Here is a 26,759-nt window from a genome sequence, read left to right on the forward strand (position 1 = left end):
GTGGAAACAGTGTCAGACTTTATTTTTTTGGGCTCCAAAATCACTGCGGATGCTGATTGCAGCCATGAAATTAAAAGACGCTTGCTCCTTGGAAGGAAAGTTATGACCAACCTTGATAGTATATTAAAAAGCAGAGACATTACTTTGCCAACCAAGGTCCGTCTAGTCAAGGCAATGGTTTTTCCCGTGGTCATGTATGGATGTGAGAGTTGGACTGTGAAGAAAGCTGATCGCCGAAGAATCTATGCTTTTGAACTGTGGTGTTGGAGAAGACTCTTGAGAGTCCCTTATACTGCAAGGAGATCCAACCAGTCCATTCTAAAGGAGATCAATCCTGGATGTTCATTGGAGGGACTGACGCTAAAGCTGAAACTCCAATACTTTGGCCACCTCATGCGACGAGTTGACTCACTGGAAAGGACTCTGATGCTGGGAAAGGTTGGGGGCAGGAGGAGAAGGGGACGACGGAGAATGAGATGGCTGGATGGCATCACTGACTCAATGGACATGAGTTTGAGTGTACTCCGGGAGTTGGTGATGGACAGGGAGGCCTGGAGTGCTGTGATTCATGGGGTCGCGGAGAGTCGGACACGACTGAGCGACTGAACTGAACTGAAAAAAGTTATACAAAACGACACACTCAGAAGCACTAGAGATAAATCAAAATGGAATTCTAAAATACATTTAAGTAATCTACATGAAAGCAAGGCAAAGAAAACAAAGAAACAGAAGACAGAACAAACAGAAAACACAATAATATACCAATAATTATAACTTGATCTAAATACACTAGTTAAAAGACAGAGATTGACTTGACAGAGTGATAAGAAAAAACATAATCTAACTATGTGTTTTCTACAAGAAACTTATTTCAAAGATAATGAAAATGAAAATATAGATAATGAAAATAAAAATATATATAATGAAAGTAAAAAATATACCATGTAAGCCTTAAAAGAAAGCAGGAGGGCTATATTGACATTAGTTAAAAATGACTTTAGAGCAAAGAAAATTACCAGGGACACAGAGGGACATTACAGAATAAGAGTCAATCCACCAAAAAGACAAAGCAATACTAAATGTCTATGCACCAGACAACAGAGCTGCATAACATATCAAACAAAAACTGATAGAACTGAAAGGAGAAACAGACAAATCCACAGCTATAACTAAACACTTTTACACTCCTTTCTCAGCAACTGATAGAACTACTTAGCAGAAAATGAGCAAGAGTATATAATAATTCAACAATATCATCAACCAAAGGATGTAATCAGCATTTACAGAATATTTTATCCAACAACAGATACATGTTCCATTCATGTTCTCATGGAACATATACCAAAATAGACCGTATCCTTTACTATAAAACTAAACTTAACCATATCAAGAAAACTGATCTCATATCAAGTATATTTTCTGACCATTGTGGAATAAAACTAGAAAGGAATAACAGAATGACAATAGGAAAATCTCTACACACTTGGAAACTGAACAATATGTTTCTAAACATTAATAATCAACCATTCAACACAGATATCAAAGGGAGGTAAAAAATACATAAAATTGAATGAAAATGAAAATACATATATTAACTTGTGGGACACACTAAAGCTATGCTGCAAGGATATTTATAGCACTAAATGCTTACATTAGAAAATAGAAAAGGTGTGATATCAATCATCTAAATTCCCATATCAGGAAACTAGACAAAGAAAAGCAAAATAAACAAAAGCAAGCAAAGAAAGGAAATATTATAGATAAGAGGGAAAAAAAAAAAAAAGAAAAAAAGAAAAAGTAAAGCAATGGAAATGTAAACAGAAAAAATAGAGGTCAACAAAACTAAAATATAGTTCTTTGAAAAAAATCAATGAAATTGATAAACTTCCAACAAAACTGACAATAAAAAAAATAAGACACAAAACACTAGTGTCAGAAATTAAATAAGGGAGAGTAAAACAGACCCTGCAGATGTCAAAAGGATAGTCAGGAAATACTATGAATAATTATACACATAAAAATTTGACAATTTAGATGAAATGGACTACCTCCTTGAGAAACACGGGCTATCACAACTCACCCAATATGAAACAGATCATTTCAATAGAACTATAACTACGGACATGAGTTTGAGTGAACTCCGGGAGTTGGTGATGGACAGGGAGGCCTGGCGTGCTGTGATTCATGGGGTTGCAGAGTCGGACACAACTGAGCGACTGAACTGAACTGAACTGAACTGAACTGACAACTACTAAGGAATTGAATTTAGAATTTTTTAAACAACAACAAAAAAACATACACATCCATGCCACCCATGCCCAGATATTTTCACTGAAGGATTATACCAAATGTTTCAAGAACAATTAAAACCATTCCTTATACAGTTTCTTCCAGAAAATAGAAAAGGAAGAGACATTTCCCAATTCATTTCATGAAGCTAGATTAACCTGTCACCAAAATCAAAGAGAATACAAAGAAAACTACAGACTAATGTCTCTCAGGAACTTAGATACAAACATTCTCAGTTTTTCAAGGAAACGGGCCTTCATTACACTTTGGATGGACCTCGTGCCACCAGAAATAATATCAAGAAAATAGCCAAGATTCAGATTCTGCAAAGCATATGCATTCCCTATACCACTGTCTGTTTGTAATACACACTTATATTTCACTTAAGTTGCACAGATAAGATGCCAGGTCCAATATCTGATGATCAATAAAGGCTTGAGATCATATCAAACTTAGAAATTTGCCTCACTACACAAAACTAGATTGTCTTTAGAATCCTTTCTTGCAAACACATGCACTCTTCTTTTTAGCTATATTTCTTTAGCACCATTTTGATCTATCTGAGTCTTTGACTATGTGGATCACAATAAACTGTGGAAAATTCTGAAAGAGATGGGAATACCACACCACCTGACCTGCCTCTTTAGAAACCTATGTGCAGGTCAGGAAGCAACAGTTAGAACTGGACATGGCAGAACAGACTGGTTCCAAACAGGAAAAGGAGTACGTCTAGGCTGTATATTGTCACCCTGCTTATTTAACTTATATGCAGAGTACATCATGAGAAACGCTGGGATGGAAGAAGCATGAGCTGGAATCAAGATTGCTGGGAGAAATATCAATAACCTCAGATATGCAGATGACACCACCCTTATGGCAGAAAGTGAAGAGGAACTCAAAAGCCTCTTGATGAAAGTAAAAGAGGAGAGTAAAAATGTTGGCTTAAAGCTCAACATTCAGAAAACTAAGATCATGGCATCTGGTCCCATCACTTCATGGGAAATAGATGGGGAAATAGTGGGAACAGTGTCAGACTTTATTTTGGGGAGCTCCAAAATCAATGCAGATGGTGATTGCAGCCCTGAAATTAAAAGATGCTTACTCCTTGGAAGGAAAGTTATGACCAACCTAGACAGCATATTCAAAAGCATAGACATTACTTTGCCAGTAAAGGTCTATCTAGTCAAGGCTATGGTTTTTCCAGTGGTCATGTATGGATGTGAGAGTGGACTGTGAAGAAAGCTGAGTGCCAAAGAATTGATGCTTTTGAACTGTGGTGTTGGAGAAGACTCTTGAGAGTTCCTTGGACTGCAAGGAGGTTCAACCATTCCATCCTAAAGCAGATCAGTCCTGGGTGTTCATTGGAAGGACTGATGCTGAAGCTGAAACTCCAATACTTTGGCCACCTCATGCGAAGAGTTGACTCATTGGAAAAGACCCTGATGCTGGGAGGGATTCGGGGGGAGGAGAAGGGGACGACAGAGGATGAGATGTCTGAATGGCATCACCGACTCAATGGACATGAGTTTGAGTGAACTCTGGGAGTTGGTGATGGACAGGGAGGCCTGGCGTGCTGTGATTCATGGGGTCGCAAAGAGTCAGACACGACTGAGTGACTGAACTGAACTGGACTGAACTTGACCTATCTTGATCTGTCTCTCCCTTTCAGTGTAGGGGAGTTTATTGCTGCAGTAGTCTCTAACTTTCCACAATTCAGGAAAATCAATGCAATGACCTTTCCATCTTCCAGGGTTAGGGTAGGGATTTATAGAAAGTAGAATAGAGAAGAGGCTTGCAAAGTCTGTAAGTAAGAATCAGGTTGTGCTACAGCAGCGAGGAGAGAAGAAGGGCATTCCATGGGAATAATATTTTGATAACAATTTCCTGAATGTTAGTCATTCAATACTAGTCTTTGATAGTCTGACCAAACTGTAATTCAGCCCTTGTTTAATGAAAATATAATCAACTCTTGTGAAACAGGATTTTTATTTAAATCTTTCTGTTATTAGTTAAAGGAAACATCCTAGGCTAGGGGTTTTTTATCTGTGAATTCACAGCCACTCTTCAACCCATCTCACCTGCAGAATATAGCGAATTTGCTGTTTTGTAAATTCTGGCAATCCTTTTGGAATCAATGATTCAATGTCTTCTGACTGTAAGAAAACAGAGGCTTATCCTTTATCAGATAAACATTAGTGTTTTAATCAAAGGATCAGCAATCCACAGACTTTCATAGAGAGGGACCTATTTTTAGAGACATCAAAAGATTATCTCACTTTTTAGGCAATATTTCCTACAAACTTTAGTAGCCTTATCAATTCCTACTTGTAAAAAATTGATGGTACTGCATACACCATGGAAAGAACTCTGCATTCCAGGGATTTTAGAGGAAAGTTTGGGGCAGTCAATCAGATGTTCCATTTCTATTTTTTAAAAGAGTAACTTAAAAACAAAAGTGTGGTCACTTAAATCCCATTAACACTTTATTCCAGTGTATCTTTCAACAACTAGAAGTTTTGTTGGGTGGTATAACATTTTAGAGGTGGGTTTTTTATTTTTATTTTTGCTACTGTTGAAATTATGTGGCACCTTGCATACTCTCTTAATATATTTTAAGAACAATTGTGGCTAAAGTTTTTGATAACTGAGTTTGTAATTTAATGGACCAGTGGTGTTATTCATTTGTTTTGTTTATACACAGGCACACACACACACATTATCTCTCCCAAATCCCAAATTAGTTTAACTTTAGAGGTGGGTTTTTTAAATAATAAAAATAAAATCAAAGGTTTATCGAGAATTTGCAAACTGCATGAATTTTGCATAATCTTTTGAAAGGTTATGATTTTGCAATAAAAACATTAAGAAGCTTCAACAAATTTTAAGTGAGAAGCTAAACTGAAGTCAGTGGTTCATAAAAGCAATTTACAGCTACTGAATTATTGCAGCAAATGCAGTTTATTAAAACACCAGAAATAAAGATGAAAATTAACACAAAAGAAGCCATTGTGCTTTTCATTACATTGAAATCAGTTCTTTCTCTATTTGATGACTTATTCTATTAAAAGTAATTATTAACAAGATGTTTGTATATAATAGAATTGATACCTGAAAAAACTTACTTCAAGTCGCTGGCTATTTGGCAAGAGTAGCCAGTGACTTGAAGTACATTTTTCATTAAAAAGTTTAGTTTTTTACTAAAATTAAAATTTAGTTAATGTAGATTTCAATTTTCTAAAACAGTATGTAGTCAATGCATTTTTAAATGTTCTCTTAAGGAAAGACAAATTAAATCATAAGGTAACAACTGATAAAACATTTTTTTGTGTGTGAATGATTATTATTTTTAACAATTATCCCCTTTACAGCCATTACAAAGATGTAAATGGTTATATCATTTCAAAGGCAAAAGGATTGTTGTATCTTTCACTAACCTGTGTGTCCAGTCTAATAAAGATACCAAATTAAAACAATATTTTTAGTGCAAATATCAGAATCTGCTTTGTTATCAACTATATTTGATTTTCACCTCTTTTAGCACTTACCTCATCTATAGACTCAAAGTCCTGTTTGCTGCAAGAATTAATAAAAAACAGACAATCTTAGGAAAACATATACATTGATCTTATATAAATGTTAGTGTTCTAAATATTTTATCTTACTTTTTGATATGTCATAATATATCCAAATGAAATTTATAATCCAAATGAAAAATTTAAAACCAACTAAAATGGCACTTGACAAAAATAAAGATAACTTTCATGGAATTAGCTAATCTATTAAATATAAACAATAACAAACCAATAGAATATGCAGAATTAGTACAGTCCATTAAACAAGTCTATTTGTGACTAGATGTAGAAGTCCTCAGTGTTTGGCAACAAATAACATCTGAGTGAACAATAACAAAAATAGTCATTCTCTATTTCCAACTCTTTTTCTCCTTGTATTTCTCCTTTTCAGTGCTGATTTCAACTTTTCCCTACAGTGTCTTTAAGCTATTCATATCCTTTTAAACAAAACCAAAACTTGTAAGACTAACTCATTCAATCTATAATACAGTGTGTGTGTATATATATGTATATATATGTGTGTGTGTGTGTGTGTGTGTATCAGTGACAAAGCTTAAAGGATATTCAAATGCTTCTATAGGGACATAGCCCTAAGCAACAATACCAATATTTTAGTGAGATAATAGAATTTCCAGTATCAAAATGAAAGTTTGTCCATGAGTATTGGAAGGCCCTTTGTGGAACCATGTGAGGTAGACAAATGCTGCAAGATGATTATTGGTGGTTATACCAGTCTAGCACTGGCTTCTTGGGGAAATGGTGAAAGCTGGGAAGGATACAGTTCTAGCATTGTCAGTGGCAACAGACCTTATTCTTGCCTACTTATTCCTTCTGCCCTTAGTGGAAATGTTGGACCCAAAATACATATGGTGAACATACTTCTCAAACAAACAAAAAACAAGTATACATGTTCTGACAGCAAAACAAAATATTTTAAAGTAAGACAATCTTAGGAAATCATAGATATACAACTGCCATATTGTCAAGTACAATAGAAAATCATTTTAGAGATATAAGCTAGTATGTTAGCTCCTACCTTTACCTTCTATGTAAGTTTTTATGAGTATTCCTTACAAAAGTAAGTGGATCACTCACTGTGCAAAGCCTCTTGCATGCATTTATAAAAATACATAAGCTAATATGGAGAATGAGAACTGAAGATTTCATTTACCAAGGCATGACTGCCTATGTATGTATTGTATATATACAAAACTGTCTATGTATATGTATGTGGTATTTCCTGAGTGGCCAAAATAGAAATTGTGGGGAGGCCCTAGTGAACAAAATGAAATATCTTCTACTTTTTTGTTGTTGTGTTGTGTTAATCTATCAGTTATATCTGACTCTTTACGACCCCATGAGCTGTAGCCTGTCAGGCTCCTCTGTCCATGGGATTCTTGAGGCAAGAATACTGGAGTGAGTAGCCATTCCCTTCTCCAGGGGGTCTTCCCAAGCCAGGAATCGAACCCAGTTCTCTTGTATTATAGACAGATTCTTTACCATCTGAGTTCTCAGGGAAACCCTTCTTTTTTATGTTACTAAAGCAGCTGCATGCATATGGAAGATTAAACAAGTTAAAATATGAATCACAATGCTAACTGGAATTATCACAGACCTTTTGTGTTTAAAACTATAATTTCAAGGCCAATTTAGTATACATGTCTCTAGTCACTTCTTACTACAAATAAGGAAACAAAACAAATAACAATCAACAACAATTAATTCTGAAATTTACAAATGTAACCAAAATGGTTTCATAAGATAACCTTTCTTTATCCTGACTCTCCAGCTTACTCATTGCTGAACTGCAATTTAGAAAGAGAAGAAAAGTGGATACCAAAGAGGTGGGAGAGAGTGGAAACAAAGAGAACAGAGCCGGGAGGTGGAAAGGTCAATGTGTATTACATTTCCATTCAGTACAAGATAATAGTGGCTAGAATTACAGTGGGCAGAAAAAAAAAAAAATGGTGTTCATTGTATGTCATCTCATCTCCTAGGATGGAAGGAATCTAATAAGGAAAAAACAAAGAAAGGGAAGGAAGAGGATGAGAGGAGGGGAAGGAATGAAGAGAAAGAAACTGCCAACCTTCTGACAAGCAAACACTCTTAAGCCCCCAAATTTTATGAGATTTTTCTCCACTCTGGAGTGTTTACTAATGTGGAGACACTAACGTTTTATTTTCTTTTTGATATTTTAGCTACTCTAGAAATTAAATTCAATGTTTTGAAATGTTTAATTACACATTTATGTCACCCATGTACATTTATCAAAACCCTCAATGAGAGGAAGTTATTTCAAAACCCCAGATTATACTTTTAACTGGATGATCATTATAAAATATTTAACTTGCTGCTAAGTTATTTTGTCTACTTCTAATTAGTATAAGACTAATAAATTTGGAATTTATTTATCTTTCATTCTATAAGCCTTTATTGAGTAGCAACTTTGTCAAGGCCATGACCTCTGAATAGGTTTTGGACAATCTAAACACAAATATTAACTTGTCCTATCCTTCACACAAACATAACTGATCTAACGCAAAATTTGAGCAGTGTAAAACTGGTCTAAATCCTGGAACCTTTTCAAATTTGATGATTCAAAAAGTTGATAATTCTTTAAATTGTCTGCAATATATTTAATAATTTAGAGACACATAGTTAGTATAAAAGTGATTTGCATATAGTAAAAAGGTTCTCCCATATGTTCTAGTCCCAGATTTTGTCACTTTTGTAGACTTAGGTCAGTGATTCTCAAACCTGAGCATATATCAGAAGCCTCTGGAGGGCTTGTTACTTGGCCTTACCCCAGAGTTTTTGATTCTGTAGGTCAATTTCCAAGTTCTCACATGATGCTCTTGTTGCTTCTAAGCACATGTCTAATATAAATTATTTATGGCTTATAACATATCTATGAAATGAGTATTATTATTATTACAATACCTATTTTACAGATGAAGAAACTGAAGTACAGAAAGGTTAAACAAGTTGCCTGATACTACACATCTAGTAACAAAAGCTTGGACATGAACCCAGGATACAAACCCTAGATCTACAATCAGGGTACTTAAGAATGTCTCTATCTGTTGTTGATTTCACAATGTGATACTTTAACAGAAATATTCACAGGGCGTGATTAATATACAGAAGAGGAACACTTAAACCACACAGCATCTAGGGAAGGATTTACAGAAAAGCCAAGTCATGGCTTATAGGTATAAGAGTACTCAAAAATGTTTGAATCCATCTCAAGCACTTAGTAGCTATGTGATTTTAATAACTTATTCTCTTTGGGAGTTCAATTTTAAACTTTCTGTGGTTACTGTGCAAACTAGATAATATTTAAAAAGCACTTAGCACAGTGTCTGGCACAACAGTGAACACTCAATAGACTATTCAGAATGAGGGGGAAGCTTTTAAGGTAGTGACCTTATGCAAACAAATGAATGTGTGAAATAATTGTTTGGATAAAGGGAGAGGATATTTATTAGCATAAAACCGTGTTGAACTTAGCTAAAGATGGAAACCAATAATGACCTCAATTTAAATAAATAGCTGTGCTTGTCTCTAACTGTGCTCAACTGCATGGATATAGCATAAAGAAAGCTTTCATTCATTCAACAAATATTTATTAAATGCCACAGTGAACCAGTCATCACACTAAGCACCAAGGAAAGAAGGGTAAATAAAACACCCCTCATGGGGTAGTGTCTGAATTCTAGGAGTAGTGGGAAATGAGTACTGAATGGAGGAAAAAAGAAAACAATAGATAAGGCAGAGAACTAGACTATCCAGAGTTGGAATTTTGCTAAGTGGGGGGACAATACAATAAAGAGGCAAGACAGTTGAGGGTAGGGGTTAAGAGAATGGCTGCAATCATGAATACAAAAGCAAGAAAAGTTGGGGATGAGAAAGCTAATAGAGCAGTTGTAATAATTAGAAAGAAATGAGATAGAGATTAAAGATTTCTAAGAAGTAGAAGAATCTAAAGTTGGTGAAGTCTGAACTAGAAAAAAATTCTACTGACTTTCTTTATACTCCAGGTTTTTTGGAATTTATGATGCTTTCCTAAGTTTTGCCTGATAGATGACCATATTTATGATGTGATTATGTAGTAAAGGTAACTTTTGGATTATAGTTCATGAAATTCATTTCATGACATAATATGCTATTATCTACACAGGAACAGTTGATAAATTGTTCATGTTTATATACTTAAATATGTATTATTATATAATATCATGTTACAATATCAATTTGTAAATAAATAAATGTATATTTATATAAAATTTTAAAATAATATGTAATATTTATAAGAATATATAATCCTAAAAGTATATTAAACTCTGGTCTTCATATGTTGAACACACATCAATGGAAGACAAACAGTAGTGTGTTAGCAATTGGATTGTATCTTATATCATCAGTGTAATATCTTAAAATGTCATACTATGCCATGCATTTTTTTAGCTCCTTGCCTAAGTGATTGCATTTGACATCAAAGTACATTAGAAAAGAAGGTCCACTTAATTCTCTTTTGACCCTAAAAGAGCTGGTATGATCTCTTCGATGATTTTCATAAAGTCCATTAACTCTTAAAATGAGGTATTTCCTGATATCTGCTCATATAAAGAAAGCTGAGTGCTGAAGAATTGATGCTTTTAAACTGTGATGGTGGAGAAGACTCTTGAGAGTCCTTTGGACTGCAAGGAGATCAAACTAGTCAATCTTAAAGGAAATCAGTCCTGAATGTTCATTGGAAGGACTGATGCTGAAGCTGAAACTCCAATATTTTAGCTACATGATGCAAAGAACTGACTCACTTAAAAAGCCCCTGATGCTGGAAAAGACTGAAGGCAGGAGGAGAAGGGGATGTCAAAGGATGACATGGTTAGATGGCATCAGCGACTCGATGGACATGATTTTGAGCAAGCTTCGGGAGTTGGTGATGGACAGGGAGGCCTGGCGTGCTGCAGTCCATGGGGTCTCAAAGAATTGGATACGACTGAGCAATTGAACTGCTCATATCTTGTTTCACCATTAAAAGTACTCAAGTTTTGATGTGAACTTAAAATTGCTTTAAAAAATAAAATCTACTAAAAAAAATACCATGGTATTGTAAAGGTTTTGAAAGCTACAACATAAAGGCAAATGATATGTTTATAGTACCTTCCTCCAATTCTCTGCAAATGTTCTAATAAACAGTGATATAGATCCATATTTTTGCGGCTTAGATCAGCAAGCAATTCTCCAAAATATTTGGGGTCCAGTTTTTCAGGGCTGTCATCCTGAATTATCACCTAAAGAAAACATCAGTTACTATTATAAAAAATATTAAGTGTTTCTAAGTTCACAGATATTTTGATGTGAAATGAAAAAAGTGAAATAGCCAATTAATACAAGTAACATCACAAAGTCATCATATAAATGAAGCCACTAAACTTTCTTTGCAGCTGTCATGTACATTTTTCAATATGGGAGGAACTTAAAGAAAAAACAACATTGTAATGGCATTTTCAGTTTTTCAGTCAAGTCTAAGTGATCTAATGAATGCAGTATGAATAATTTATTAGAAAATTCTTGAATATAGATGCTTAAATAAAAAGTAAAACAAGTAAATCAAAATCCCTGAATGGCTCATTATTATCACATGGCTTATTCATCTGTCTCTTGTTGGAAAAGAAAATGTGACTTATTTGAATTATACTGACTATAGATGAATTAATCTCATTTGGATTTGAATATGTCAATGAAAATCTATTTGATTACTAGCACAGCTAAAAGAGTAAATAAACTTCCTCAATTCAATGTGTTTTTATTATTTCTCATTGGATTCACTGCATTTATTATTTGAGCTGAATATCTAGCCAAACTGACATGGGAAAAACTAGCTCACAGCCAAATGTAGAAAATTCATAGACCTCAGAGAGATTTGAAATACTAAACACAAATTATTATCAATAGGGTCATAGATAAGATTGTTTGGTTTTCTCAGCAACCTCTCCTACTCAAAGAAATAAACTTAAGAGTAAAGAATGAATCATACTTTCTGGTATATTCAACAGTACCTAGCACACTGCTGATTGAACACCCTATAGTAGTTCAGTAAGTATCTTTGAAATGAAAGAAGTCATCTACTTGGTTATGAGAGACCCAAATGCCAAATGATTCTCAAAATAATTTTTTTTTTACGGGTTTCCATCTTAAAGTAGCTAATTAAGAATGGCTAAAAAAACCTAAAAGAGCATAAGCAGCACTTCCTCAAGAACATAATGGTGATTCCTTACAACCTCTTCCTAAATTCAGGTAAGTCTAATTGCAGCAACCAAATTGAACTTGTAGTAAGAGTTGGAGACAGACTTTTAAGGTCTACCTAGATTTCCAAATCTTGGCAGTGAGCTCTTGAGTGACAGACCCCTCTCAGGAAGTAAGGGTCAAAGTTAGGCAAGTTTTTATTCAGAATAATTGTTAACTTTTGATTTCATGATTTATTCATGCATTTCTCCCTTATGGACCATCTATATATTCATCAAACTGGGAGTGGCCTAAAAACACAATTTCAAATATGATTTAAAGATCAAAGTTAACTGGATAAAAGGAAAATTTAGCTGTCGTGTCAATGTCATTCTACTGATCCTCAGGTTATTCCATTGCTATAGCTAGCAAGTGAGATAACACCTTCCTGCCTTACCTCTCTGTGTCCCTCCCAAACCCGTTAACATTCCCAAGTAGAAAAGGACATTTCTTTAGCCAAGAATATTCAAGTACTGAGCTCCTTGTTAAAATCTTCAAACTAATTTGGTACACCTAGTATTTTGCCTATTTTTTTTTCTTTGCCGATTATAATGACCTAACAATGCATTGATAACCTTGGAGCTTATTTTTCTTTCATTATATTTTAACTGATTTTATATTTCAAATTATCTTAAAGTATGTATTTCCTTTTTACTTTTACTCAAATATTCTCTTATCATTGCCTTGTATACTAGTAAACATATTGGGTATAGAATTCTTTGCCCACATTAGTAATTAGTACCATTACTAAAACTTTTGTTCATATGATTTCAGTATGACACCCAAATAAAGAATCACAGAGTCCAGGATACAGAATGATTTACATCAACATCATGTCTGTGTTTGTAGATTAAAAAGCAGTGTTAAAAGTTGCCAGAAATAGGTGATTTATCTTCAGAAATGGTAATAATAACTAATATTTAATTAGCACTTACTATTTGCCAGTGGTGATGGACAGGGACGCCTGACGTGCTGTGATTCATGGGGTCACAAAGAGTCGGACACGACTGAGTGACTGAACTGAACTGAACTGATGTGCCAGGCCAGAGAAGGCAATGGCAAGCCATTCCAGTGCTCTTGCTTAGAAAATCGCATGGACAGAAGAGCCTGGTGGGCTGCAGTCCATGCGGTTGCTACTAGTCAGACAAGACTGAGCGACTTCACTTTCACTTTTCACTTTCACACATTGGAGAAGGAAATGGCAACCCACTCCAGTGTTCTTGCCTGGAGAATCCCAGGGACAGCGGAGCCTGGTCAGCTGCCGTCTATGGGGTCACACAGAGTCGGACACGACTGAAGCGACATAGCTGCAGCAGCATGTGCCAGGCATTGTGCTATGAACTTGACTTAAAATTAAATGAGGTAATATTCTCTTGTAACCACTACACAGTATTACCTTTCCAGAAGAACTCTTGTGTTTGTATTCTCAGCAACTTTGGAATTACACTGTCCCGATGTTCAAGCAGGTTTTAGAAAAGGCATAGGAACCAGAGATCAAATTGCCAACATCTGCTGGATCATGGAAAAAGCAAGAGAGTTCCAAAAAAACATCTATTTCTGCTTCATTGACTATGCCAAAGCCTTTGATTGTGTGGATCACAATAAACTGTGGAAAATTCTGAAAGCGATGGGAATACCAGACCATCTGACCTGCCTCTTGAGAAACCTGTATGCAGGTCAGGAAGCAACAGTCAGAACTGGACATGCAACAACAGACTGGTTCCAAATAGGAAAAGGAGTACGACAAGGTTGTATATTGTCACCCTGCTTATTTAACTTATATGCAGAGTACATCATGAGGAACGCTGGGCTGGAAGAAGCAAAGCTGGAATCAAGATTGCCAGGAGAAATACCAATGAGCTCAGATATGCAGATGACACCACCCTTATGGCAGAAAATGAAGAGGAACTCAAAAGCCTCTTGATGAAAGTGAAAGAGGAGAGTGAAGAAGTTGGCTTGAAGCTCAACATTCAGAAAACAAAGATCATGGCATCTGGTCCCATCACTTCATGGGAAATAGATGGGGAAACAGTGGAAACAGTGTCAGACTTTATTTTTTGGGGCTCCAAACTCACTGCAGATGCTGATTGCCGCCAGGAAATTAAAAGACACTTACTCCTTGGAAGGAAAGTTATGACCAACCTAGATAGCTTATTAAAAAGTAGAGACATTACTTTGCCAACCAAGGTCCGTCTAATCAAGGCTATGGTTTTTCCCATGGTCATGTATGGATGTGAGAGTTGGACTGTGAAGAAAGCTGATCGCCGAAGAATTGATGCTTTTGAACTGTGGTGCTGGAGAAGACTCTTGAGAGGCCCTTGGACTGCAAGGAGATCCAACCAGTCCATTCTAAAGGAGATCAATCCTGGGTGTTCATTGGAAGGACTGATGCTAAAGCTGAAACTCCAATACTTTGGCCACCTCATGCGATGAATTGACTCACCGGAAAAGACTGTGATGCTGGGAGGGATTGGAGGCGGGAGGAGAAGGGGATGACAGAGAATGAGATGGCTGGATGGCATCACCGACTCGATGGACATGAGTTTGAGTGAACTCCGGGAGTTAGAGATGGACAGGGAGGCCTGGAGTGCTGTGATTCATGGGGTGGCAAAGAGTCAGACACGACTGAGTGACTGAACTGAACTAACTGCATTATTTTTGAGGTTAGTTGGGTTAGGTATTGAAACAGTCAAGAGTTTGATTTTCTTATTGTGAAACTATGAAAAATGTGACTCAAGTTCAGGTAAAAAATTTTAATCAGCTTGAGAAAAAGTGAAAGCATTAAAATTGTAAAATGGTTCTTTTGACAAAATAGCTGTCAGGGTAAAAAGCAGGAATCAAAATTTTACTCCTTTGTGTGTATATTCCTCCTTAGTTTTATACAGTACACAAATTATGATAACTTTTAAGTAACACAGTAAAAACCAAAACCCAGTTGGGTTCAAAAGTATGGAGAAGAGGATAGACATCAGGCATATTCTCATCTGCTGTTAAACTTTTGATGGGACTATGCTCAATAAAATGAAATTGCCCGACCAAAAACTATGATGTACCAGGTAGCAATATTTTCGTTACTAAATCACAGGTTTGTAGATGTTAGTTTTATTGGAACTGCTTGTTTTGTCATTTCTTTTAGAGTTGGCTCATAACCGTGTTTTTGTTGACTTGAAAAAGCCAAGATGGAGAGCCTCCCAATGATACAGGAATGTTTTCAGTCAGAATAATGGTAGCTTTAATGGATAGATGTTTTCTTTCAAGGACAATATTGAGTTGATAAGGTACCTGAGATAAAAGGTACTCACATCAACTCTTCTGCCTGAAGAATGAGAGCTATCTTGAATGTCAATCTAAGATAATAGCTTTAGATTTTCATATATAAACAAGGGAGGAATACAAACGGTGCTGAAAAATAGCTATTCCCAGATACACAAAATGTGATATTTCACAGAATTACAAAAAATTATTAAAGATTCTTTAGCATGCATCCATCAAATACCTTAATCAGATCACAATTTGGCCATAATAATGAACAAGCAATCCAACTCCTTGTCTCTGGTTGCTAGTAAAACCTCTGATTAGAATTACTGCCGGCAAACCCAAGGCAAAGCAAATAATGTTTAAGTGTGAAACCAGTGACAAACTAGTAGTCATTTTTCAGAAAACTGTAGAAAGGAAGTACCTTGTAAAGGAAGACCAAGGGCTTCATCTCACTACTGCCTTGGAAATTCTTGTCCTATTGCCAATCTGGGGTTTTATCTTTTATTTGTTTTCTATGAGATTACAGGAGTGGAATTTTTTTGCTAGCATCTACATTATATAAACTTTGATATTCAAAGATGATTCTTTTGACCAACCATATTTACAGTATTCAGTGGTAGTAATTATAGAGTCCAACACGACTGAACGACTGAACTGAACTGAACAGATAGTAGACACACAATAGTTTCAGATTTCAGCTGAACCATCTATATTTTCTTTCCTGGCCCCCTTCAAGCATGCCGCTGCTGCTGCTAAGTCACTTCAGTCATGTCCGACTCCGTGCGACCCCATAGACGGCAGCCCACCAGGCTCCCCGTCCCTGAGATTCTCCAGGTAAGAACACTGGAGTGGGTTGCCATTTCCTTCTCCAATACATGAAAGTGAAAAGTGAAGTCGCTTAGTCGTGTCTGACCCTCAGCGACCCCATGGACTGCAGCCTTCCAGGCTCCTCCGTCCATGGGATTTTCCAGGCAAGAGTGGGGTGCCATTGCGTACTCCCCCCTTCAAGCATAGTGGCACACATTTTTGAGAATGCTGTTCAGGGCTAGAGAGCGTTTGTGATCAATGCACAAATCACAGTGCAGTAGTAATATAGTAGCAGAGGGTATTGGCTTAATTAAATTTATCCCCACCAAGTAGCTGGCTTAAATGTATGCATTTGTCACCTATTAAGAATGGTTCAGTTCAGTTCAGTTCAGTCCCTTAGTTGTGTCCAACTCTTTGCGACCCCATGGATTGCAGCACGCCAGGCCTCCCTGTCCATCACCAACTCCCGGAGTTTACTCAAACTCATGTCCATTGAGTCGGTGATGCCATCCAACCATCTCATCCTCTGTCATCCCCTTCTCCTGCCTTCAATCTTTACCAACATTGGTGTCTTTTCAAATGAGTCAGTTCTTTTCATCAGGTGGCCAAAGTATTGGAGCTTCAGCATCAGTCCTTTCAATGACTATTCAGGACTGGTTTCCTTTAGGATGGACTGGTTGGATCTCCTTGCAGTCCAAGGGACTCTCAAGAGTCTTCTCCAACACCACAGTTCAAAAGCATCAATTCTTCAGTGCTCAGCTTTCTTTATAGTTCAATAGTCAATCCATACATGACTACTGGAAAAATCATAGCTTTGACTAGATGGAACTTTGTTGGCAAAGTAATGTCTCTGCTTTTTCATATGCTGTCTAGGTTGGTCAGAACTTTTCTTCCAAGTACCAAGCGTCTTTTAATTTCATTGCTGCAGTCACCATCTGCAGTGATTTTTGAGCCCTCCAAAATAAAATCTGTCACTGTTTCCACTGTTTCCCCACCTATTTGCCATGAAGTGATGGGACAAGATGCCATGGTCTTAAGTTTTCTTAATGTTGAGTTTTAAGCCAACATTTTCACTTTCCTCTTTCACTTTAAACAAGAGGCACTGTTCCAGCGCCTACCTTCTTGCTGGGGCTTCTCTGCCCTTGGATGTGGGGTATCTTCTCACAGTCACTCCTGCACTGCACAGATGGCAAAACTATACCAGAAGAGGCCCCCATAGAGGGCATCCTCAGGCAGGGAAGGAATGGATACCTTTCCCAACTTTAAGCATTGTGATGAGAAAAAGTAGACATCTCTCCCTACTAATGACCCAGATGGATTAACTTCAGATGCAGCATCCTGCACTTTGTTTTTAAGCACAGGGAACAGAGGAAGGGTTGGTGTTCTGAGCAGAATCCCCTTGATTTGCCAGAGGAAACGGTACAGACCAGACAGCACAAGTGCCAGCTTTTCCATGCCATGTAGGGCCACCCAAGAGAGACGGGTCATGGTGGAGAGTTCTGACAAAACATGGTCCACTGGAGAAGGGAATGGCAAACCACTTCATTATTCTTGCCTTAAGAATCCCCTGAACAGTATCAAAAGGCAAAAAGATAGGACTCTGAAATATGAACTCCCCAGGTCGGTAGGTGCCCAATATGCTACTGGAGATCAGTGGAGAAATAACTCCAGAAAGAATGAAGAGATGGAACCAAAGCAAAAATGACACCCAGCTGTGGATGTGACTGATGAAGGAAGTCAAGTCCAATGCTGTAAAGAACAATATTGCATAACAACCTGAAATTTTAGGTCCATGAATCAAGGTAAATTGGAAGTGGTCAAACAGCAGACGGCAAGAGTGAACATCGACATTTTAGGAATCAGCAAACTAAAATGGACTGGAATGGGTGAATTTAACTCAGATGACCATTATATCTACTACTGTGGGCAAGAATCCTTTAGAAGAAATGGAGTAGCCATCATAGTCAACAAGAGAGTCCAAAATGCAGTACTTGGATGCAATCTCAAAAACAACAGAATGATCTCTGTTCATTTCCAAGGCAAACCATTCAATATCACAGTAATCCAAGTCTATGTCCCGACCACTAATGCCGAAGAAGCTGAAGTTGAATGGTTCTATAAAGACCTACAAGACCTAGAACTAACACCCAAAAACATGTCAATTGGAATGCAAAAGTATGAAGTCAAGAAATACCTGGAGTAACAGGCAAATTTGGCCTTGGAGTACAGAATGAAGCAGGGCAAAGACTAATAGGGTTTTCCAAGACAACACACTGGTCATAGCAAACACCCTCTTCCAACAACACAAGAGAAGATGTTACACATGGACCAGATGGTCAATACTAAATAAGACTGATTATATTTTTTGCAGCCAGAGATGGAGAAGCTCTATACAGTCAGCAAAAACAAAATCAGAATCTGACTGTGGCACAGACCATGAACTCCTTATTGCCCAATTCAGACTGAAATTGAAGAAAGTAGGGAAAACCACTAAACCATGCAGATATTTAGAATGGTTGCTTAGAGGATTCAAAAGCCCTTAAAATGCCATATTATATAAAAGGAATTATACATGATCCCCTAACCCTCTAAAAGGTCACTAACATGTTAACAAGGTCTTCTGTGCTTAGACCCTCTTGTGTAGTAACTTTGTGCGAAGTGATAACAGAAAACATCACTATTAAGAAAAGCTTACAATGTATACGTTACTGTCTGCAAACCTTATAATGATATGTTGACACTTGTAGATAAATAAGGTTACCACTTCATTAATTTGCTTTGATTTGAGACATTTAATAGTCGTCAGACTGAAACTGTGAAGTGAAATTCATTTTATGTACAATGCCATATTGCTAACAAGGCAAAAAAGAAAAAAGCAATTGTTCTCTTCCTATTTTGTAGCACAAGAAGAAATCCTAGCAGGAAAAAAATTGCCAGGATTTTAGGTCCTGAAAATCCTTCAGTTCAGTTCAGTCGCTCAGTCGTGTCCGACTCTCCGTGACCCCATGAATCACAGCACGCCAGGCCTCCCTATCCATCACCAACTCCCGGAGTACACTCAAACTCATGTCCACAGAGTCAGTGATGCCATCCAGCCATCTCATTCTCCGTCGTCCCCTTCTCCTCCCGCCCCCAAACTTTCCCAGCATCAGAGTCTTTTCCAGTGAGTCAACTCGTCGCATGAGGTGGCCAAAGTATTGCAGTTTCAGCTTTAGCATCAGTCCCTCCAATGAACTTCCAGGATTGATCTCCTTTAGAATGGACTGGTTGGATCTCCTTGCAGTATAAGGGACTCTCAAGAGTCTTCTCCAACACCACAGTTCAAAAGCATCGATTCTTCGGCGATCAGCTTTCTTCACAGTCCAACTCTCACATCCATACATGACCACGGGAAAAACCATTGCCTTGACTAGACGGATCTTGGTTGGCAAAGTAATGTCTCTGCTTTTTAATATAATATCAAGGTTGGTCATAATTTTCCTTCCAAGGAGCAAGCGTCTTTTAATTTCCTGGCTGCAATCAACATCTGCAGTGGTTTTGGAGCCCAAAAAAAATAAAGTCTGACACTGTTTCCACTGTTTTTCCATCTATTTCCCATGAAGTGATGGGACCAGATGCCATGATCTTTGTTTTCTGAATGTTGAGCTTCAAGCCAACCTTTTCACTCTCCTCTTTCACTTTCATCAAGAGGCTTTTGAGTTCCTCTTCACTTTCTGCCATAAGGGTAGTGTCATCTGCATATCTGAGGTTATTGATATTTCTCCCAGCAATCTTGATTCCAGCTTGTGCTTCTTCCAGCCCAGCGTTCCTCATGATGTACTCTGCATATAAGTTAAATAAGCAGGGTGACAATATACAACCTTGACGTACACCTTTTCCTATTTGGAACCAGTCTGTTGTTCCATGTCCAGTTCTAACTTTTGAAAATCCTTAGTGCTATTTTAATCTCCATAGATATTTTAGTAAAGAAATGTTGCATGTATAGTACCTGGTACATAGAAGATTTTCAATAAATGTTGTCACTGAATTGAATGTACTATACAACAATCACAACTCTAAAATGAAGTCTTGACTCATAACAACAATCCTGTACTTGAAATAAAGACTTAATTTTCTATGAGTAAAGAATGGAAATTTGAGCCAAAATTGGAGCTCCCATTCCCTAGTTGTAGGCTAAGTGTATGTACTGTTTAATGTCTCTGAATCTCAGTTTCCTCAACTGTAAAGTGCAGGTAATTTACTACCTGTTTTGTAAAGTTTCTGGAGGTATTGCTTTAGGGTAAATGAATAAATTATTAAACTCTCATGTAAAAATCATCATAAAGATAATGTCTTTAACCTAACACATATGGACAATTGGCTATTTGAATAATGATTATAAAAAAGGAGCGAGAGATGGTTATAAATTATCTACAAACTCTCAGATATCAGAGAGTAGAGACTCAGTTTTAGTATTTTTATTTAATTCCAGCTCCTACCATAGCAACTGAGCATAGTAGAGGCTCAGTAAACATTTGTTGCATGAGGAAGTTGTCATAAAATATGCCATTGGGGCTAAATATTAACTATAATAGATGGAAAAACATTAGTTGAAAGAGGTGCTTTAACAAAGCAACTGAAATTAACTTTATTGAAAGCTAGTCAATGTTGTCCTTGCCCCCCTTTATGGTGTATATGTATAGGTAGGGCATTTTCTTTTTTTTTTTTTTAAGAAATAAGATGATTTTTCCACTCCTAACCAACTAAAATAGAGTAGGTAGTTTGGATTGTCATTTTACAATGAATACCAGTGATTGAATTTGTAACGTTTGTAACAGCTTAAATTATTTTGAGTGGAAAATAAAATATATTTTCTTATGATACAGGTGACTACTGAAAATTTATTAAGCTTTTTCTTGTGAATAATGGGAATTTTGTCACTAATCATGTTTTTCTTTTTTTCCCTCCCTGTGGTTTCCAGAAATCTCAGAGCCAAGTTTTTAGCCACTTTTACTAATGGCATGGAACTCTGTGGCCTGCATTTCTGTGTGCTCTTTTCTTTCTGGAGTTATTGTTCCATTATATTTATACTGTTTCTGATATTTCTTTTTCTGATCTATTACAGCTTATTTGTTCTTTTAAGCCACTCTAAATACTTCTTGCAATGAAATGGGAGATACATATCCCAAAGAAATTAATTTTAAATGAATATATATTTTTAATGCATAACTTCTTGGAACTATCTTTGTCGCTACTTTTCCTCTTCTCCACCTCTCTGTCATTTCTCTATTCTGCCATTCCTTAGTATATAATTTATTCAAGGAATGGAACCACTTCTTTATTATATAAGCAGAGTCAGTGGAGGAACTCACTATGCATATGAAGTAGCTCTTTCAATGTAATTTATCTTACATTCTAAATTTTTCCTTAACCCAAAGGCTAAAAGTTATACCCACAAGACACAGGAAGTACTTAAAAGGTCTCAGTGACAGGATGCTTTCATTCATTCAGCACACATTTATTGAGAACTTATTAAGTACTGTTTTAAGGTACAGCTTTAAGTGCTACTGAAAAAAGACATAATATACTGTCTCCTCCTCTCTCAAGGTCCTTATGGTCTTTTAGAAGAGCTATGTATCTAAATAACTTTAATGTATATAAGAGCTATAAAGCAGATCAAATGGTAAAAGAGTTATACAAAGCAAACACAACTTCAGCTATCTAAGAGTGATTTTATGTAGGAAGAATCTTGACAACTAATTAGGTGTGTGTTGGCAAAGGAGAGGGAAAGTAAATTTTAAGTCTTGTAATTAGAGCACTGAAAATATCATTAATAGAGGGAATAAAATGAAAAGCTATATGTGGTTAATTGGAGATGACTGTGGGACAGCCAAGTAGAGAGATCAATTAGTAAAAATAATGGATTAGAGTGAATTCCTTGGTGGTCCAATGGTTAAGAATCTGCCTTGCAATGCAGGGGACACCAGTTTTTCCCTCATCAGAGAAGATCCCACGTGCTTTGGGGCAACTAAGCCTGCAAGTCACAACTAGTGAAGCTCACATGCTCTAGAGCCCTTGCTCCACAACAAGAGAAACCACTGCAACGAGAAGCCTGCACACCACAACTAGAGTAGCCCTCTTGCCACTAGAGAAAGCCTGAGCACAGCAATGAAGACCCAGCACATCTAAAAACAAATAGATAAATAAGTTATGGATTAGAGCTTAGCAGGAAAATTTTGAGAGTTGTCCATGTAAAGGTGATCATATAAAAGTCATAGAAGTCAAGATTTTATACCATATAGTCAAGGGAGACAAGGTAGAGAAAGGAAAAGAAGGCCAAGGATGGGTTTCTGGGGAAGATCTGAAGAAAGAAGAAAGAAGAGTCTGAGAATTAGAAGCAGCAGTATAGTATAATGGGAAGAAAGAATATCAAGAATACAATGGATCAACAGAATCACTTATCATCAAGTTGGAGTAAGATGAAAATGAAACCAAAAAAAAAAGTGAAATTTTCAACTTAAAGGTCAATAAAAGCAGTTTCAGGAGAATGTTGAAACTAAAATCTGGTTTGCAAAGCATTAAGGAATGTGTAAGTAATAAGGAAATGGCAGCAGTGAGTATGCCTTCCAGCTTCAAGGTTTTTGCAGATGAAGGGAACAAAGAGTGAGATCATAAATCAATAGATTGGCAGGGTTGCTAAGGGAGTCACCTTGAAGATGAAATTAGATTCTTAATTCTTAAAGATCCAAAGAATCAAAAGTTTCTCCAAGTACAGAGAAATTTTTCAATGAAGTAGAGTGTTGAAGGAGTTCACATAGTGAACTCAAATCATGGTACCTGGACCAAGTAAACATTGGATAACAATTGAACTTGGAAATGCAAATTATCAGGTCTCACCAATCTTTATTTAAACAGGCCTGCCAACTGATTCTGGTGCACAATAAAATCTTACTTCCACTGCCCATTCTCAGTAGAAGGCAAGGCCACTTGCAGAGATAAGAGAATAGCAGTGGGACCTGGAGTATGAAGAGGGTGGGAAAAGTAAGGATTAGATATTGAGGACCGTGGTGGCAAAACAATTAGAATTAACTAAAAGGACTGCCTAGCAACAGAAGGAGTCCAGCAAGATGGAGACAGTATATAGGAGATTAAATTGGCCTAGTGTGTGAACTTTAACACATGAAGCAGTCAAAATCTAGGGGCAAAGAAAGTAGATGGCAGTTTATCCAAAGTAAGGGATCAGTGAAGTGAGGATTAATCAGAGAAGGCAACAACAATTTTAAGGTTTTCTAGCAAGAGAATTGCTGAATCAGCTGACAAGGGACACCAGCCTGAGGGTGAGAGAGCTTGCTAAGGGCAAGGTTCAATGGGAATTGGGGAGTAGGAGATGCAAGAAAGTGATGAAACATTCAGAATTCCAGATGAAACAGTTTCAAGTGATGAGGAGGTTCAAGGAGTGGCCAAAGTCTATGAGAGTTGAAGATGTAGTAGAAATGAAGAAATTAACAGTGATGAAGAACCATGAGGTCAGAGCATGGGAAAGATCATATGTTGATCTTTCATGGTGGTGAAGTTCTCACAGATGATTCCAGGGCAGGGGTTAGGCAAAAGTGGGAAGAAGCCTGTAAGCCTGCCAGTGAAACTGTGGCAGGATGGAAAGAGTGACTAGAAGATCAGTAGTAGTGATAATATGAGCAAAGAGGAGCGGTGTATATGGATTGCAGGGTTTTAAAGAGAGGAAACCGTCGATCACTTGGCTGTATAAAATTGTACTGAGAAAAGAATTAGCAATAGATACATAGAAAACCAAACAAATTAAAAATTTTAAGGAATCATTAACACCAGCAAATAATACTTGTACTAATAAAAATAGCAAAACAGTACACAAATTGTTTCAGCAGTAAATAATTTTTTCATAAGCAATAATTGAATAATATAAACATTGAATACCGATTTAGTCCCCCAAATGGGGATTTAGCTATATTGAGATGATGAAAGGGATATAAACAGGTAGATGCGGGATTTAGAGAACTAAATTCTTATGTATCAGAATTACCAACAGATAATGTACAATATTGATAAATTAAAAAATAGCAGCATAGGTATATTCATACTAATTAGCTATATGAAGGTAAACACCAGAAGAAAAAAAGCTAAGAGTTGAAAATGGTTCTCTGGGGATCAGGCAGGCATGGAAAGAGTTGGGCCAGGAAATTGCTGTTTGTTTTATGCCATTTAATACTGTTTGAACTTTTAAGCTATCTATATGCATTGCTTTGATTTAAAAAAAAAAACAACAACTATTTTTAAGAGTAAAAAAATAACAATTTTTGTTTGTCACAGAACAAGAGTTCAAAAGGGCACAAGAGCAAGAGGTAACAGGAGACAGACAAGGGTGGTGTTGGAGAAAAAATTGAGTCCAAAACATACACCAGTTAAATTTGGGGAAAGGACAGCAGTGAAGAGAATTTTGCACAAAAGACGCTCATTTTCAATAATGAGATGAAGAAAGCAATAAAGATGGAGAAGGACAGGAGCCACATGTGACTGAATGAGGGAACAGGCAGAACCGCTGAGTTTATTGACCTAAGCAGCCCTAAGTTTCCATCATTAGTGAATGACTTATGTTAAATAAATATTGTAACAAGCTTCCTGGACACTTGTCAGAAACAGGAGAGAAAGTGGGATGAATTGAGAAAGTAACATAAACATATATACACTACCATGTGTAAAACCGATAGCTGGTAAGAAGTTGCTGTTTCACACAGGAAGCCCAGCCAGGCGGCTCTGTGATGACCTAGAGGAGTGGGATGCAGGTAGGGGAGGGAGGCTCAAGGGGGAGGGGAATATAAGTATAATTATGGCAGAAACCAACACAACATTGTAATTTTCCTTTAATTAAAAAATAAATTAAAAAGAAAGTACCTGACACTAAGATCTGTGCAGTCCTGATATAGACAAAAATTAAATTTTTAAATGATGAAAGAAAGACATTAGAGGTTGGAGAATTTTCCTTTGGCAATAGAACTATCTAAGTGAGCAGGACTCTTCCCTTTACATCTTCCCATGACTCTAAAAGTTTCCTTGGAAGTCTCAATCCAAGTGCAAAAGAGTTGTTTGTGCAATATATACAATTATTTGAGCCTTTCTTTAAACACCATCTGTATGACAACTTCCAAAACGAGTTCAGCTGAACTTTTTCCTGTCGCTAACATATGTGGAATTATCTGTTCCTTGCTAATCACAGGTAAATGATCACAGAACATTATTCTTAATGTCCTTGAAAAAGGAAATGTAATCAGTGATGTTCTGAATTTGAAACCAAAATGATGATGTTTCTAAGGAGAACCATGGAAAACATATAAAAATTAGTTTTATTTGAAATATTTTGAAGCCAGGTTTTTGGACACCTGATTTTTAAAAATATTTTAATGCTTCTTGGAAGACACTTTAAAGGTGTCATGGCAAATAGATGGGGAAAGAGTGACAGACTTTATATTTTGGGGCTCCAAAATCACTGCAGATAGTGACTGCAGCCATGAAATTAAAAGACACCTACTCCTTGGAAGAAAAGGTATGACCAACCTTGACACATATTAAAAAGCAGAGACATTACTTTGCCAACAAAGGTCCATTCAGTTAAAACTATGGCTTTTCCAGTAGTCATGTATGGGTGTGAGAGTTGGACTATAAAGAAAGCTGAGCACAGAAGAATTGATGCTTTTGAACTGCAGTGTTGGAGAAGACACTTAAGAGTCCCTTGGACAGTCAGCCAGAGATCCAACCAAACCATCCTAAAGGAAATCAGTCCTGAATATTCATTCATTGGAAGGGCTGATGCTGAAGCAGAAACTCCAATACTTTGGCCACTGATGCAAAGACCTGACTCACTTGAAAAGACCCTGATGCTGGGAAAGACTTTAAGGGGATGACAGAGGATGAGATGGTTTTATGGCATCACTGACTCAATGGACATGAGTTTGAGTGAACTCCGGGAGTTGGTGATGGACAGGGAGGCCTGGCGTACTGTGATTCATGGAGTCGCAAAGAGTCGTACATGACTGAGTGACTGAAGTGAACTGAATAAAAGTATGTCATAGCATTACCATTGCCTTTGGACAAGATGCTTAATCCTTTGATATTGTTCCCATCTCTGATAATTGTCCCTCACTTCATTCCTACTGTCGTTATCTTAGCTTAAGTTTTAAACTTTGTATGCAAAAGATCATGATATCGTAATTATCCTCCAATTAAAATAAATGAATTAAAAACAAAACAAAAACAAGTTTTACACTTTGACTGCTGAAATATCTTTTAATAATCTTCTCTTTGCAAATCCTTTTCTGTGGTATTTTCCATGTTGTAGACTTTATAGTTTATGAAGCTCATCATACATATTTTCATTTAGTCTTCACATCAACTCTGTGAGGTAGACATTACTAATAGAATTTTATGGATGAGGACATTCCTGAGAGACTTAATATTTATTAAGAACATACAGCTTGAAAAGGACATAGCTGGGACTTGAACTCAGATCTTCCTACCTTGAAGCTAGTCCACTTT

General features: G+C 36.8%; 1 protein-coding gene across 4 annotated transcripts in view; it reads right to left on the bottom strand.

The window, feature by feature from the left end:
- The window catches only part of POF1B (POF1B actin binding protein), a 105,256-nt gene that overhangs the window by 24,621 nt on the left and 53,876 nt on the right, over positions 1-26,759 (bottom strand). For all 4 annotated transcript variants that reach the window (XM_055393432.2, XM_088833764.1, XM_055393431.2 and 1 more), the window contains 3 exons: positions 11,028-11,158; positions 5,835-5,862; positions 4,368-4,442 (listed from right to left, as the gene is read on the bottom strand). In XM_055393432.2, coding sequence (XP_055249407.1) covers positions 4,368-4,442; positions 5,835-5,862; positions 11,028-11,158 — 234 coding nt within the window. The remainder of the gene's footprint in view (positions 1-4,367; positions 4,443-5,834; positions 5,863-11,027; positions 11,159-26,759) is intronic.

The sequence above is a fragment of the Moschus berezovskii genome, chromosome X (genome assembly GCF_049115385.1).
Source record: "Moschus berezovskii isolate FMDL1 chromosome X, NW_MosBer_1.0, whole genome shotgun sequence".
NCBI lineage: Eukaryota > Metazoa > Chordata > Mammalia > Artiodactyla > Moschidae > Moschus > Moschus berezovskii.